A 16,395-nucleotide genomic window follows, 5' to 3' on the forward strand; every position below is an offset into this window, starting at 1 on the left:
GAGAAGATCCTGTGACTTCCAATACTTTTTACTCTGTTTCTTATATTCTATATTTTAAAAAAGAGAAGTGGGCCAAAATTAGTTTTTCTTAATAAATGTCAATGTCACTTGCTATGCTCCCTGTGTATCAATCATTTATGCTTGGTCTTATAACAAAAGTTAATAAAAAGATTTTCTCAAGAATTATTATTTGTTAGAAAAGCTATCATTTTATATATTTCATTGGTGAGGAAACAAAATGGTAAAAGAAACAAAAAGAAATAACAAAGAATTTTCTACAGCAAATCACCAAGGAAAATAGAAGTTTCCCCTTAAGCCAATATTGTTTTCCACACAATCAAAAATATCTTGAGAAATTCATCAAGGACGTGGGAAAAGGTGATTTTCAAGTATTATTTGAAAAGAAATAGGCTGAAATAATTGCTGAAGAGTGTCGCAATGTGATTATCAACTTGTAAAGTTTCACTATTCTTTTCTGTTGTTGCTGAGAATGATGTGGAAGCAGACCGGCTTACTGTAATCTAAATCCACTTATATGCTTGAGTGTATATTCAGTGTATATTCATTTTTCCCGTTGTCATGTTGTTTCAAATAATAGATTAATATTGACCCTTCGGTGTAGTCATATTTGGAAAATTGAGCTTGAAGTCTGGATAATTATGCATATGTATTTCTTACAACATTTTAAGCCACTGACTTCATAAAAGAAAAAAAAAAAAACCCTGCGTGGTTGTATTACTGTCAGCCCTGCAGAGCTGCTGATAAGCACGGTTGTATAGTTTCATGAATTGCCAAATCAATTATCAGCCAGGTTCTGAATTCGAGAAGCATTATCCTACAAGATAAATGGACGAATCAGAAATAACACAGCTTGATTTTAAGATACGAGGTGGAGGTGGCAATATGATCTGAGGGAAATCTTGCTTTGATAGATGAGTGTATTCACTTGATTTGGCAGTGGTTTTAGACTCTGTATCTGGGACCATGGAGACATCATTGTGGCAGACCTTACCCTTGTTCTCGGATTGCACCACACTGGTAAAACAGTGAGGCTCATGGGGTAATAACTCAAAAGGCTATAAAGAAAAAAAGTTGCTAGCAAGCACTAACATGGGTGTCATGACTTTTTTCAGGTAGTAGGTGTAACCTTGAAGAAAAAGTGGCACTGTCTTCAAAAAAGTGACCTGACCCTGGCTTTGGTGGGTTTTTCTACAAGAAATAAAAAGCACCGCATGTGTTTATTATACATCCTTTCTAGCTGACCACTGCTTTGTTCTAGAGTTCAGCATGAAAGGACTAATTTTTGTTTTGTTTTGTTTTTGTTTTAGTGAAATGGCATGTCCGTTGCTAATTCTAGCTATTATAGTTGCACATGTGAAAAATATCTATATGTAGTTTATGGATTGGTAGCATTTCAAATAAATGGTGTATTGAAATATTGACCTGAAATTTTTTGAGATGCTTATCAATTGACATTTTTTTCTTAGCCCAAGAAGAGTCTGAATTATTATTTTTAAAAATTATACCTTGTAATATTAGATTTATTCTTTTAAATATAGTAGGAATTTAAATATAAGCATGCCACTTTGTTTATTGCTATCTTATTAGAACTTCTTGTAGCATGGAAAGAATTCTTCACAATGATTTTGCTCTTTTGAAAAAAATAAGCTGCAAAAATATTTATTATACTATGTTTAGTCTGTAAATGAGTGTAGCCTATAAAGGTATCCAAAGCTTGTAGTCTATAATGTTTCATACAAATAATTTTTATATTTTGAAAAAATGTTAAATAGTTAATAGTGCCATAATAAATATTTTTCCAGAATTCAGAATTGTATGCATCTATATTTTAGGAAATTGAAACTGTTTCTTTAAAGAAAAAAACCTGGGATCATTATGTACCCTAATTTGTTATGCAGTGAATCATTGTTGCCCTTTATTCTTACAGAAGTCAGTTATTCTAAGGATTGTGGCCATATAAACTTTTCAGAACACATATGAAAATTACTACTGTTATTTCTACTGAATAAAATCTCTGGTAGTTGATTTTCCATCCTGGAAATAACACATCATCATTCAATAGTGCTAGTTAAGTTAAAATAAACTTTCAGCATTGTAAAGAGAGTCACACATTTTAAAATGAAGTAACTATGCAGAAAGTGTTTCTTTGTTTTCCTAAATAAAAGCTGCCACTCATTACATTTCAAAAAGGCAGTGCCTGAGAAAATGGACAGTGTTTTGCTTCCTAGAGTAAACCTACCTTCTAAATACTTAAAGCCCTGTGCAAGCCCGAGCTAATAAGGTAATTCTATCCTTTTTTGTTGCATAGAAACCATCAAGATTTATTAACCTCTGGAGTTACTGTTGACCCTAGCTCTTAATTCCCTTTCAGACTTCGGACCCCCACATGTCCATTTTGGTTTCTTTGCCTCTGATATCTCTGTATGCTACATTTGTATTTTAAGTAGATTTACAACACAGATATTCATGTGTGCTCTTAGTATAAGATTGTTTTCTCCAGGGAGGCTCTGCCCAGAGACCTAAGAAAGTGGAAAAGTTTTTTGTTTTTAAAATGTTTAAAGATTATTTAATTTTTACATAGTATGAGATGTTTCTAATTGGGTTGAGAAGGTGATATTTTGTTTTGTTTCTTCCATTATGCCGTATCTACTCTCAAAAACTTAGTAATCTGGTAAACTAAAAAGACAGAAAGCCAGCATAGCATTTCACAGTCCATAATTCTGCTTGTATGAGACAAAAAAATGTAGGTATACATATATACATCAGTGCCTCAATTATTAATCATCCTTTATTTACATCTGGATTTATGGGATTCTCCAATTAAAAGACATTTCTAAAATTTTATTAAAATTCTTTTGTCTCAAAAACATTGAGAATTGCAAATTTTTTTCATACTAACACCACAAATTAAACAAGCTGGGTGAATTCTTGTGATGTTAGGCCACTGAAGAATTTTTAGAGGTTTTATGACACTTTTCCTCTTTTTATGCCAAATCCACTCAAAAATGACAGACTCCAGAGACCACCCAGCAAAAGCCCTCTGTGGGAGTCAGACTCTGATCCTAATCCCTATCCCAGGCGCCTCACTGTCATTCAAAACATTTAGGGATCACATAGGAATAATTATAAATGAACATAGCAGGCAATCCATAGTGTTTATAAATTGATACTATAAAAATTATGTTCATGTCATGTAAATTGCCTTAAAATATATTATACATATAAAATACTATGTTAAAATTAAATATAATATGTCAGCTGTAAAGGTGAAAAAGTAGCTAACTAAAAGTTCACAAATAATCTTTTTTCAGATTTTGTGTGTTTTCTCCTCAGCCAAAAGCCTCAAGATTCACTTGCAGCAGCCTACCTCTTCATTTATGTTGGATTGCTCTTTAAACATTAGAATATCTTGTAATAAATAACAAGTTAAAGATTTCTCCTGACACAAGTCATTGTTGATTTCACTGTTATAGGGAAAAGGCTCTAGGGCGGCAGATAAGGCTGTTGCCATGGTGATGAAGGAGATACCGAGGGAGGAGTCTGCTGAAGAAAAGCCCCTCCTTACTATGACATCACAGGTGGGCAGACCCATAGGGTTCCTGTAGGAAGCTGACATATGTTAATATATCAGACATTGTGATTTTTAACTAGCAAAAAAAAAAAAAATTAACTCGAACCAATTTTTTTAAAAAAACACAGTTTCAGTGAAACAATTATACAATATAAAATGAAAACCAAAATTGCTAAAAAAGGCAAATTGCATCATTTAGTTATTTATTCGTGGATTTTAATTTTCATTACTCAACTTTAGTTAAGAAAAAGAAAATATACATGCAAATAAAACATGCTTCTTTATAAAGGAGTCTTGCTAACAACTTTGGGAAAGAAATAAAAATTAAGCTAATAGTACATTTGAATAACAACAACCAAAAAAAATCAAATTCCTATGAATAAATACAAGTTATATTGTATACATATGTCAGTTTACCAGTAGAATATCTAAATTTTCTTAAATGTTAAATATATTTATGTTGTGACTATGCTTACTACATATATGTCTATACATATTTATGTGGATAACTACTTTACAGGAATGAGCCAGAAGTCCCTGAGTCCCCATGCAGAAAATGGCATTTGTGACCCCTCTGATATTTAGTGACCTTGACAATAAAAATATCATCTCTGTTATAAGCACATGAGGGCCATTTTCAGCATTTATTATAACAAGTATAGAAAAAAGTTTGCATTTGTATGCAAAGACATGCTGAGACTGAATCCTGTATGTCCTCAGGGACTTTTGAAACACCCTGTAAAATCCACATAAATATGTATAATATACTCATCACCACTCTGTGGAACTATCAGTTTTAAATTCTTAAATGAAAAATATTTTTACTTGCATTTATCTTATAATTTAGATTAGATTGTTATCTTAAACATTTATTTTTTTCTGTAACGCAATAGTAAATGCAGTGATTCAGTTCCAATTATATGAACATGTCTAGAATTAGAAAAATGTCCATTTACAGTCCTCATGAAAGGCATGTATATCAAAAGCTAAATTATGGCAACTTATTTTTAGAATATCATCAGAACACATCCCCAGCTGCTGCCAACATGTGTGGTTTTATTTTATTCTAAACCCTATGTTGTAAATAATGAAAATTATAACATATCAAAATTGAATAATAAAAAGAGTTATTAAAGATTCCCAGGACTTTGGGATAAATTTTATATTGTGAGTTTTTATCCATAAAGAAGAGATGCTTCTTCCCAATGACGCATAGTAGTAGTTGGAAAGAAATTTGCTTGATATTTACCAAAGTCTCCATTCTTTAGTTAATTTACATAGTGAAACATTCATGATTTTACATTGATCTCCTGCCCTTTATAGAATCCACGTCCAAAATACTCAGTCCACAGTTCCTCAGGTGAATGCTATGGAAGAAGAGAACTACTTGGAGTTCTCAGCTAATGACAGAGCCATATACATCGGTAGATAAGTCTTATACAAATTTGCAGTTGGCACAGTTGTGCTACAACATATTTCAGGACATCACAATTTAGGACAGGCTCCAGTCCTGAAAACTCTTTTTTTCCAAAACCATGCATTGCTATGTGCTTTCCAGTAATCCTTTCCAAATGTCTGAAATTACCATTATAACCTAAGCTTGGATTTAAATTTTAATGCAAAATAATATTTTTGATTTTTTAATTTAGAAAAGAAATTGTGATTATTACCATTACTCATATTCAGAACGTTTGTGTGTACCAAGTTTCTTCTTTAATTCCTGTCTAATGTTGCATTAAGTGTTTTTGAGGTCTAGTTACAGTCTTACTGCATGAAGATTATATAATGCTTTCTTTGATGCATCGTATTCTTGTTGCATACTAGCTAGTTTATGAATCAGCAGACAGAGTTCTGATTCATAAAATGTAACGCACCTGTTGTATTGGTAATTTTACGGAATTAATTCAGTGACAGCTGTGATACAATTATTTCTCAGTCAAATGCAGTTTTATTAGTTGATATACTTTTTCCACTATACACAAGTGGCTTCTTCCCTGCTATGCACCAGTGGCATGCACAAGCCAAAAAGCAGCAGAATGATCTGAAAAAGTGAGTACTTCTCATGGCAACCTCAGCATCCAGTCCGTGTACCATACCACATTCTTACTCGTTATCCTGTGTGAATGTATTAGTGTCTTGAAACATGTTTGTCCCGGTGTCTCCTGTAAAGCCCCTTCTGACATAGTGCTACGTACTGCTGAATACATCGACTCATCTTCACCACTAGTATGTCGATGCCAGCTGCTCATTCATAGATTCCAGATATGTCTAAAGCTAATTGCTGCTCTCTCAATAATGTCTTTGGGACAATCATAATCGATAAAATACAAAATAAGTCCTTGAAACAGCGAGTCCCTAACTTGTTTAGTAACTATTCATTCGACGGATTGTAAAATACTTTATATTCAAGCATTTTTTGTATTATGTCATTATTATGATCACTTTTAGAGAGATTTAGCCAAACCTACTCCAGTGAAGTCATTAATAGTACGTTGAACAAATTGAACAAAACAGAAGAGTTGGCCAGGTGACCTGAACTCAGAAATTGCTGGGCCCCTGAGAATTGCTCTTTTTGTTTAATTTAATTATTAATTCTGTGTTAACAAAAAATACGTCAAGTACTTCATAGAAGCTCAAATTCATGCTGTCCTAGACTAACACTTTAAGTCAAACAGTATGTAGACAAGTGTGCATTGATGAAAGGTTTGAAGGAAAAAAATACGTAAATCATCAAATCTTTGAAGAAAAGAAGTTTCTCTAGACCTGTGCTGTCCCATACAGTGGCCACTAGCCACATGTGGCTATTGAGTACTTTGTGGCTACCTCAAATTGTGATGTGCTATAAGTATAAAATACATACCAGATTTTGAAGATTTAGTCCAAAGAAAAATAACGTAAACTATTGCATTAATAATTTTTATATTGATTATATGTTGAAATAATATTTTAGATATTGGGCTAAATAAAATGTATTATTAAAATTATTTTCACCTGTTTCTTTTGACTTTTTTAAAGTGGCTACTAGAAATTTTAATATTACCAGGTTTTCATTATATTTCTATTGAACAGCCCTGCTTAGATTGTGATAGTATAAATAAATCCAATTTGAGAATAGAAGGAAAAACTGTGTGCTGGAAGGTTGATTATTTCATAGAAAAAAAATTATTATTCTTTATGAGAATGAAATGACTTTAGTGAATATTTTTCTCTCATAAGGAGCCTTCAGAAATTTTCATTTTAACCACATCTCCTGGTACTTTTTTAGCAAGGTGTATCCCATTCATTTTTTGCTCTAGAGCACAGTATCTTAAAACTAGGTGTTCCAGACCTCTTCTTAAGGGAATTTTTTTTTTTTTTTTGCAAACTCAGCCTTTGTTTTTCTGTGTCACCCCCCCCTTATACCTCCATATTGATTTAATTTTTGTGTCTGATAAAGATAAAAAGAGTAATGTCCTTGATTTGAAGAACATTCTCAAGACTACTAAATATAGCCTTGTTTGGGTTTCTGTTACTAACTTGAAACAATTGCTTTAATTATATTCTCCTGACTGCCTTAGTGTTAGTACTACCCAAGCTGTAAATGGTAATATCTGTTCATTTCCCCATAAATAGATTCACATTTTATAAGTCTAACTATCCTGTCAGGAAAATATTTGTAGTCAGTTGACTGACATTTAGATCCAGTCAAAGAGTTGAAAGTTGTCACATGGTTATCCTTTACAGGAAGATCCACTGGGACCCATATATAGGAACTGGGGGAGTGGGGCAGAACCATTACTACTATTAGTTCATAAGAAATTAATTCTGTCGGGTGTCAGAGTTACCATGACAAAGTTCTCAAAGTCTGAATACTTAAGCTGTCTTGTCTTTTCAATGGGTTGAGTCAGTTAATTCAGTTTTGATGTGGTCACTATTCTGAGGAGCACTGACAATTTCCTAATCTTGGCTCGGACTAATAAAGCCATAAACAGTTCAATTACAGAATTATGAATGAAAACCTACTTAACAAATGACACATATTTTAAATCAACAAACAATGTCACAAGTGATAAAGGAATTTTCAAAATGTATAAAGATATATCTATTAAAAGCATATTACAATCAGATATTTTCTATTATTTAGATTAGATAAAAAGACATAGTATATTATTAAAAATTTTTTAAATCAACATTACAAATATGAGATATTTGTCAACTGTTTTTTAACTTAGCTTCAATATTTTAACTTTTTAATTTATTCTCTAAGTACTAAAATGTTTAAAATAAAAACAGAATATTTTACTTTAAACTAAAACAACAGTTTGAGATCATCAATCTGAAGTATAAAATTATGGAATAATGGATTGTTAGCCTTTATAGATCTTGGTTTATCATCTAAAATGTATTTTGGTTTGGAGTTAATTCTTAGTGATATAAGTTATCACAAACTTTTAGCTCTATATTTTTTTAATGAAACACCTAAGCAATGTATTGTTTAGAGATAAATAAACAGATTTAAGTCACAAAACAATCTATATAAACATACACTAGAGCTTAAGTAACAGGCAGTATTTAAAAGCAAAGTACTCTCCTCTCATCTTGGTTAAATATTCCCCTATAGCTTAGATCATATAATAATTAATTTTTTTAATATTAAAATTAGAGAAATTGAAGTTGAACTAAGGCAAATACATTTTTAGACAAAGTTTTAAAACAGACAATAATTCATTAAAGCTGGATGATATTGTCTGCATTTTGTTAACACAAAACACAGTATTGATATAAAATAAGAACCAGTTTGGTCCTGTGGTGGCCAATATTAACCACATCAACTGACCAGTCTGACTAAGTCATAAGCAAATTAAAGGCCTTTGACTGAATATTTCATTCGCAGCCCATGATTACAAGGAAGGTGTAAAGTTTCAATCATCTTTTGAATTCTGAGTGACAAGAAGCCCCTACATGCAAGTCTTCACCTGTCTTCTTACTTCTACTGTTTCCATGTCCATTGACTGTATAAGGATTTTCCCTCAAAGTCTCCAAATTTAAATCTCTGATTTAAAATCCCTGAGTGAGGTAGCAGTGCTATGTCTTGAAGTGTCGCTGGCCTCCCATTTACATTGGTCCACATCCTGTTTCCAAGGATGGCATGGGGCAGGCCTATGCCTTTATTTCCATTTTTCTCATTAGGTATTCACTCGTCGCATCCTTGACTTCTTGGTAGAAGCCATGCATTTGGAAATGCTCCTTTAGGTACCCATAGGTTTCCAAACATTTAAATGATGTGACACTGGGGGAAAATGGACTTAGATTTGTGGTTTAAAATCTGGCAGGAAATTGGTAAACATTTCTGAGGGCCGCTGGCTTCTCTGTGAGTTGATTAAACCCAGTGTGAAACTGAGGATGCCCATGCAGTCATTCTTTTGTACAATTCGCCATTCAGTTAGACTATATAACTTCTATAATCAGTCAACATTTATTAAACTGCTAGTATGAGATACAAAAATTAATTGGATAAGGTCTCTACCCTGAAAGAGGTCATAGCCTAGTGGGAGGAAAACGGGTAAGACTAAGGTTCTAAAACTGGGTAAAGCATGGGAACGTGGAGATGCCATAAGAAGGCACACACTGCCTGGCGCTGAAGGCGGCTCCCAGACAATGCTTGCAAGAGAAATAAGAATCTGTCACCATTAGAAAGGGCTTTGAACTGATCCAAATATTGAAAAGAGTACAGAAGAGGATAAGAAATGAAAATTTAAAATGTAAACAAAGTGAGACAAAGGCCTTAGCACCTAATGAAGTGAGTCATTTTAACTCAATTATGATAATCTGGTTGGACCAAAATGGCAATCAGTCCAACTCAGTTATTCAAAAAAAATTGGAAGCCTTTTGACTCACCTTTTATTATTATGACACCAGTGTACTCTGTACCTGAAGGATGAAATGAGGTAAGTTCATAAAGTATTTTCAAACTGAAAGAAGTAATTCTGATAGAAAGTCAATAAGATGTATATTCCAATGAATAGGGAGAGAATAAATGGCATACATGTTGGAAGTAAAGCTTCAGGGAACTATTTGGGGGATTCAGTTCAGTTTGTAATTTTCTTTTATGACCTAAAAGATTTATTTATTCTCAAGTCACCATAGGAAAACCGTAAACTTTTTTGAAAACATGGAGGGGGGCATGTGAAAAGGTATTCTAAGCTATACAAATCAAAATAAAATGGGACTTAGTATGGCTAAAATAATGATTCCTAAATTCATCCAACTGAAGATGGTTCAAAATTGGACTGTTTGAGATAGACATTATTATATCTGCAGTTTCTGCAAAGTCACTGTCCCATTTGGTAGCCATTTATTGAGCCCCTCTTATATAAAGACATTCTATTCAAAGTTGTGAAGGATATAAATACAAGTAAGACATAGCCTCTTACCTCAGAGCTTATAAGAAAAGATTTCTTCATGATATCTCCTGTTTCATCTTCCGTATCTCAATCAAAACCAAAAAACTTTCAGTTCCAAAATTACCTTTCCATGCTATCTGAAATCTGACCCTTTATCTTCTTCCCCTCTGAGCCCTGCCACTATCTCCACTCCAACCCCAGCATTTCCCAGCAGCTAAACTGTGCTCCAGATTGAAAAACACTGACTCAGAAAGTAGTTTGTAACTTTCTCTTTGATTTGTATCTATGGAAGAAAGACACAGGAGCAGCTCGGTTATGGGAATTGGGCAGTCATAACAACTCCATCAGTCAAGGTGTGAACTGTGGTCAGAAACAAGATAGTAGGTCTGGAAGAGACACTGACCTTGTGAGGCGGAGGTTTAGAAGAAGACTGGAGAGGCCACATCTTAGTCCTAGGCTCCCTGGGGTCTCTCTGAACAAACTCCTCTTTGGTATTCCTTTCTTCCTACGCTGAGAAAATCGAGAACACTAGAGGTACTTTCTCCAGAAAATAGGTCTGAGGTTTGAATGAGGAGAGAGACTTCAAAAAAATCCCAGTACCTTTGATAAAATAGATTTGCCTAAAAGGATGGGCCTCTCAATTGTGCCTTTTCCTTTGTTCTTCGATTTAGATGTTCATGTGGACAAAGGCCTCACTTGCTAGAATTCTTCTATCAAATTTAAACTATAGTTTTTCAGCCTTTACAACTAAAAGTATCTACAGAAATTTAGGCCAATTCCACACATCTAGTCACAGACCTCTAATTTGGAAATAAATTATTAGTACTTTGTTTTACAAAGGAATTTAATTGTATCTAAAGTAAAGAAAAAGTACAAGGGGACTTTTGTGGAATATAATTCATACTTATTTTTATATAACAGTTGATATTTCTCAAAATCATGACTAAGAGAATAACTAAATTATTCTTAGTTATCTATCAATAAAATTAGGCTTCTTCGGAGAAATAATGGCTATTAAAGAGATAGTTATGACATCACACATACATATTTATACTTTTAAAGTCATAGTTGTATTGGTTGTGTTTAATCTTTGCACCTTACACACTCTAGCCACTATGTCAATAAGACCTAGAACCAGAGACCAAGTAATCAGAATGCACAGAATGCACTGCTTAGTAAATGCAAGCCTGTTGCAAGAACTTCTGTGTGTATAGTGTGGTGCCATATTTGGTAGTGACCTTCATCCTCCATGAATGTTTATAGCACAGCAGAGTTCAGATGTCCCGTGACAGCTGTGAGAATGCCACAGCCTAGAGGTTGGGCATTGTTGCTAAGTCAGGACCACATCACTATGGTGATAGCACACTAGATGTGTTCATTACTCTAAGTACATATGTTTAAAAGGGCAAGTTCTACCAGGAAATATACATTAATGTACGGCTCTTTTGGAAACTGTTGCATACACATAGTTTTTACATGAACTAACTATAAATGAAATACAGATTCTGGAAAACTAATCACATTTTCAGAAGAGCTCACAGAATCACTGATGTTTAGCCATTTCTTCATTTTCTAGTATATTATATTCTATACCAGTGCTTTCAACTACATTTCTGGATAATAATATTGACTTTCATGCCAGAAAATACTATAAATCACTCCTAAACTCAAATAGACCATGGCATTTACAAAAATTCAAATCTATTTTATCCCAGAAACATGGGAGGCTCATAGTCCCTCTACATTCAAAAATATTTCAATATAAAGAGGATGGATGATATCCAGGAATGTTCAAATTCAGAAAACAAAATGCAGAGTTTCATTCATGGTTAAAGGAACATCCTAAAAAAGGTTAAGACTAAAACAGACCTTGGATAATTTGATTCCTAGAGAAATCTGTGAGTCTTTATTCCTAGTAACATTAAAACTTATAATAAGTGAAGACATTTCTATCGCTGGAACTTCAACACTAAAAGAAAAGGGGCACTCTCAATGCTTATCCCTCAATAATGTCCACAAATTAATATGTATGAAAATCAAATTGCCAACTCCATGTCAAAATCTTAAACACTAGCGAAGATCTGAGATTTATCCATGTTTGGACAGTAGCATGAATATGTAAAAGTACCAAATGTGCCTCTTGGTTTTCAATCTCCAAATGATCACTGAATGTTTCCATATTCCTCCTTCAGCAATAATAGAATTGCATTTTTTCTTTCTATATTCACCATTATTTAGGTCTCTTGCCATCTTCCATAAGCTCTAATCTATAATACCACTGACATTGTGCCAAAGAAACAATGAAGTGAAAGTGAGTAGAGTCATAGAAAATATTTTGATTTGGTAATACTCCAAACACTTCATTTGTTATTTTGTGTCTCTTAAAATACAGCCTTGCAAATAAATATTTAAAAATCTGGAGATTTTTAGGCACATCATTTTTCTTACAACAAGTAGAAAACTGATGACTGTGCCCATTTTAAGAAAGGCCAATATGAAAACTCCTGAAAAACTAAGACAGTTATTTGAAGGATTAACCACTTGTGTATCAGAAGTGTATTTTTTCCCTTAACCATAGAAACAGAACCTGAGGAAGTCTGGATTCAAAGAGGTGCGAAATAATTGAAAGTAAATAGTTGTCTGCCACTGATAATTAGAGACCCACTAAAAATCAATCTGAAAGATTTCTGAAATTAGAGAGCAAGCCAATGGGAAAATATAACTGAATTTACAGAAATCTATTTTACATGCAGATTTTCACAAACATATCTACTGGATATCTGTGCTGTTAACATGACAATATTTTCCACTCTCCCAAAATAATGTTTGTTATGCGCTACAAAAGCATTCCAAGGAAATGTAAGGAAGGGTGTGTGCCTGTAGGTGACTTGAGCTTTTTAAGAGAGGGAGAAAAGGAGTGTTTATCCACACACGGATCCATGTGTATGCACTTCCCACGTAACACTGGCTGACCTGTCCTAACCGGAACGTCTGAAGCCACTGTTCCAGGTCTCAGGCAGGAGCTTTTTGTCCAAATGAAGAGTGAGATTGGCCCTTAGGAACTCTGATTCAATAGATGTGATTTTCTACATATTGAAATTAAAGGATAATTCTAAAACTGTTCTAGAAGCGAAAAAAAAAGGCTTAAGCTATAAAAAGTGAAGTTGGCTGCATCAAAAATATGTTGACAGTGCTAAAAGGCTCATTCCCCATCCCTTAGTATTTTTTTTTCTTGCCCCTACCCCATTATTTATTGATTTATTTATTTTTTGGTAGGCTTGCTATTCTCATTTTGTTGCAAGGCTGCATTTTAATTCATCTGATTCTGCAGTTTAACAAAGCCCTTTGACACCTGTGTTCATTTGTTCTCAGCTGGTGAATGAACAGCAAGAAAGCAGACCCCTCCTGAGTCCCTCCATCGATGACTTTCTCTGTGAAACCAAATCGGAGGCAATAGCAAGGCCAGTAACGTCCAACACAGCCGGTAATTCTTTCGCTTTTAACTGATCCTCAAGAGGAGTTCATTTTCACTATAGTAAAATGCACATTTTCTTTCCACAATGCATTTTAAGTGGAGAATAATGTTTGCAACCAAATGAAACTTTAGAGCATATACTATTCAGCATACCAATAAATCACTTTTCATTATACAAGAAAGTGTGATGTATATTACCCAACCAATTTTGCTGAACATCAGTGTACCACTATTAGCAATGAATCATTTTCTTATGCGTATTTTCATATTTACATCCTCCCATCTCAAGTCACATCACATTAGGAAATTTTTAAAACAAAAGCATCTATTTCAGAGCAAGGTTTTTAAGGTTCCGGCTGGAAATATTTTGTATGACAAAAGTCCAGTAAAATAAAAATGTAGGCATCCCCTTCAAGCCGATTGAAATGACAATTAAAATGTCTTAGAGACTTGGGTTATTATAGAGCCAATTTCATTTTTCTGTCATGTAAATGTGTTACTTGCTCCCTCTTACAACAATTTATTTCAACATTCTTCTGGAATTAAACATACTCAAACAGTAAACTATTATCTGTATAGGCCCATATAGGCACGAATAAATATTCATCCAGTAAGTGAATGCAGGATGCCACTGGTATCAATCACACCTTCTCTAGTACCCTCTGCATTTTCCAGTTCCCACTGATGCTAAAACTAAGTCAGTTAGGTAGGGCCCCTCCTGAGGGAGCAACACAAGATTTGACTCAAGCTACTTTTCACCTTCTGTATCAGAAACAGCCTTTCTGCATTGATTTCATTCAGTCAACATTCACATTCGAAGGCACATTGTTTAAATAAGAATGAAAAAATGATGTTTAGAATCAAAGGACAAAGGTTATGTTGGATTGCAGAAGGGAAGTTAACAGAAAAAGGAGAGGATAATCATATACTGTCTTGTTAAATTCATTCCATTTTCCCATCATGTCAGCTTGCTGTTGTCTGACATATTTTCATTATACTTTTAAGTAAGTGAAGAAAATCACTGATGAAGGAAATTGTGATTTTTTAAAAATGCTACAAATTACAACAAGACAGAGGCACTTTATGGGGGAATGTAGTCTGCGTTCTCTGGGATCAAACTTAGTGATTTCAAACCTCAGCTCTGCCACTTAGCAGCTCTGTGTCCTTGGGCAAGTTGCTTAACTAAGTCTGTTTCGTCATCTATCTAATAATAGTAAGATCTGTATCTCATAGGTTACTTGGGAAGATTAAATGAAGCAATCTATGTAAGTGCTTAACACCATGTAAGCTCTAACAGGTGTTACCATTACTGTCAGATATCAGGCGGGAAAAACAGTACACCCAACACTTCCCTTTTCAAATGCATGAACTTTCTTTATATCAGACCAAAGCAATCATTTTCTAAATTCAACTATCACCTGGAGTAATCAAGCAAATAGAATTCTACTTGGTACCTTTTAGGCAGGAAATTAAAGAAGTTCAGATCCTATCAGATCAGATTCATCCTCCTTATCTATGAAACTGGAGCTCACCCCTCCAAAACTGGAGAGCCACCCCTAGAAAAATACAGAGGAGTCTTGTGTCTCTAATTGCAGGAAAATCCATGAGAATTGGATGCACTGAGAAGTTTCTGCTGTTTTAGGAAAAAGCTACAAAGCATAGAATTCTCAGATCTTTATTCTAGTACCCTCTCCACTTTCCAGTTCTCACTGATGCTAAAACTAAGTCACTTAGGAAAGGCCCACTGGAGAGAGCAGCATAATATTTGACTCAAAAGCGACTTTTCACGTTGATTTTTCTAACCTGTAAAAGAGAGACCTGTGAAATATTGGAGGAAAAAAGTCAAAAGAATGTGTAATTTCTTGCGATCCCAATACCTACAGTCTTGCCTCCTGTATTAGTTTCCTAGGACTGCCATGACAAAATTCCACAAACTGAGTGGAGTAAACAACAGAAATTTATTGTCTCACAATTCTGGAAGTTAGAAGTCCAAAATCAAGGTGTCAGGAGGGCCATCGTCCCTCTGAGGGTGCTTGGGGAGGATGTAGATATTCCAGGCCTCTTGCCTAGTTTCCGGCAGTTCCTTGGCTTATGGCAGCGTAACTCCAATCTTCACATGATATTCTCCCGATGTGCATGTCTCCCTGTGGGCATGTCAATCTCTGTGTCCAAATCTCCCCTTCTTATAAGTACACCAGTCTTATTGGAGTATAGGCCTACCCTACTCCAATATGACTCATCTTAACTAATTGCATCTCCAATGACCCTATTTCCAAATAAAGTCATATTCTGAGCTACTGGGAGTTAAGCCTTCAACATATGAGTTTTGGGGGATACAATTCAATCCACAACACCCACCAAAGTAGGGGGTCAGGAAAAATGGTATTTTGAGACTCTGGATTTTTCTTTCCTCAGCCTCAGCGTTCGGTGCATCTGGATCACACAGATTTTTATCCTGAAGGAAGACTCTTGTTTGATAGTATGTTTTTTAACCTTAAAAGTATATCTCAAGGCAGAAACACTATATTTTTTTAATCCCTAAAGAATATAGTTTTTTAAAATTATTACAAAACCCAGAATCTCTATCTCAAAATGCAACATAATTCACATTATTACACATCTTTAAATAGGAAAAGTTGTAGCATACAAACACCTTGGGAAGAATTCTAATTTGGTCCAATAATTTTTAGCTAAGATTTCTGGGCAAACAGTATAGTTATCATTTTCTGTCCAAATTTTTAGTAAAAAATAGTAACTTTCAATCATTGTCATTTTATAGAATAGTATGAAATTACATTGAGATATCAGAATAGTCATTGAACATTAAGTGTCTATTACATCTCAGGCACTATGTATATCTTTATACATAAGAAATGGATATTAAACAATCTTGGAATTGTTTGAAGAACAATGGAAATATGGAAGAAAACCTCCTTCAAGTTTGT

At 34.1% G+C, this 16,395-nt stretch overlaps 1 protein-coding gene and 1 long non-coding RNA gene across 2 annotated transcripts in view; one reads left to right on the forward strand and one right to left on the reverse strand.

Annotated features, from left to right (window-relative positions):
- LOC131414945 (uncharacterized) overlaps nucleotides 1-16,395 on the reverse strand; it is a 55,886-nt gene that overhangs the window by 11,730 nt on the left and 27,761 nt on the right. The gene's annotated exons all lie outside the window — the stretch shown is intronic.
- The window catches only part of PEX5L (peroxisomal biogenesis factor 5 like), a 92,640-nt gene continuing 79,745 nt past the window's right edge, over nucleotides 3,501-16,395 (forward strand). The window contains exons 1-2 of the mRNA XM_058556294.1: nucleotides 3,501-3,599; nucleotides 13,348-13,459. Of these exons, the coding sequence (XP_058412277.1) occupies nucleotides 3,531-3,599; nucleotides 13,348-13,459 (181 nt within the window). The 5' untranslated portion in view covers nucleotides 3,501-3,530. The remainder of the gene's footprint in view (nucleotides 3,600-13,347; nucleotides 13,460-16,395) is intronic.

Source organism: Diceros bicornis, chromosome 15, assembly GCF_020826845.1.
Source record: "Diceros bicornis minor isolate mBicDic1 chromosome 15, mDicBic1.mat.cur, whole genome shotgun sequence".
Lineage (NCBI taxonomy): Eukaryota > Metazoa > Chordata > Mammalia > Perissodactyla > Rhinocerotidae > Diceros > Diceros bicornis.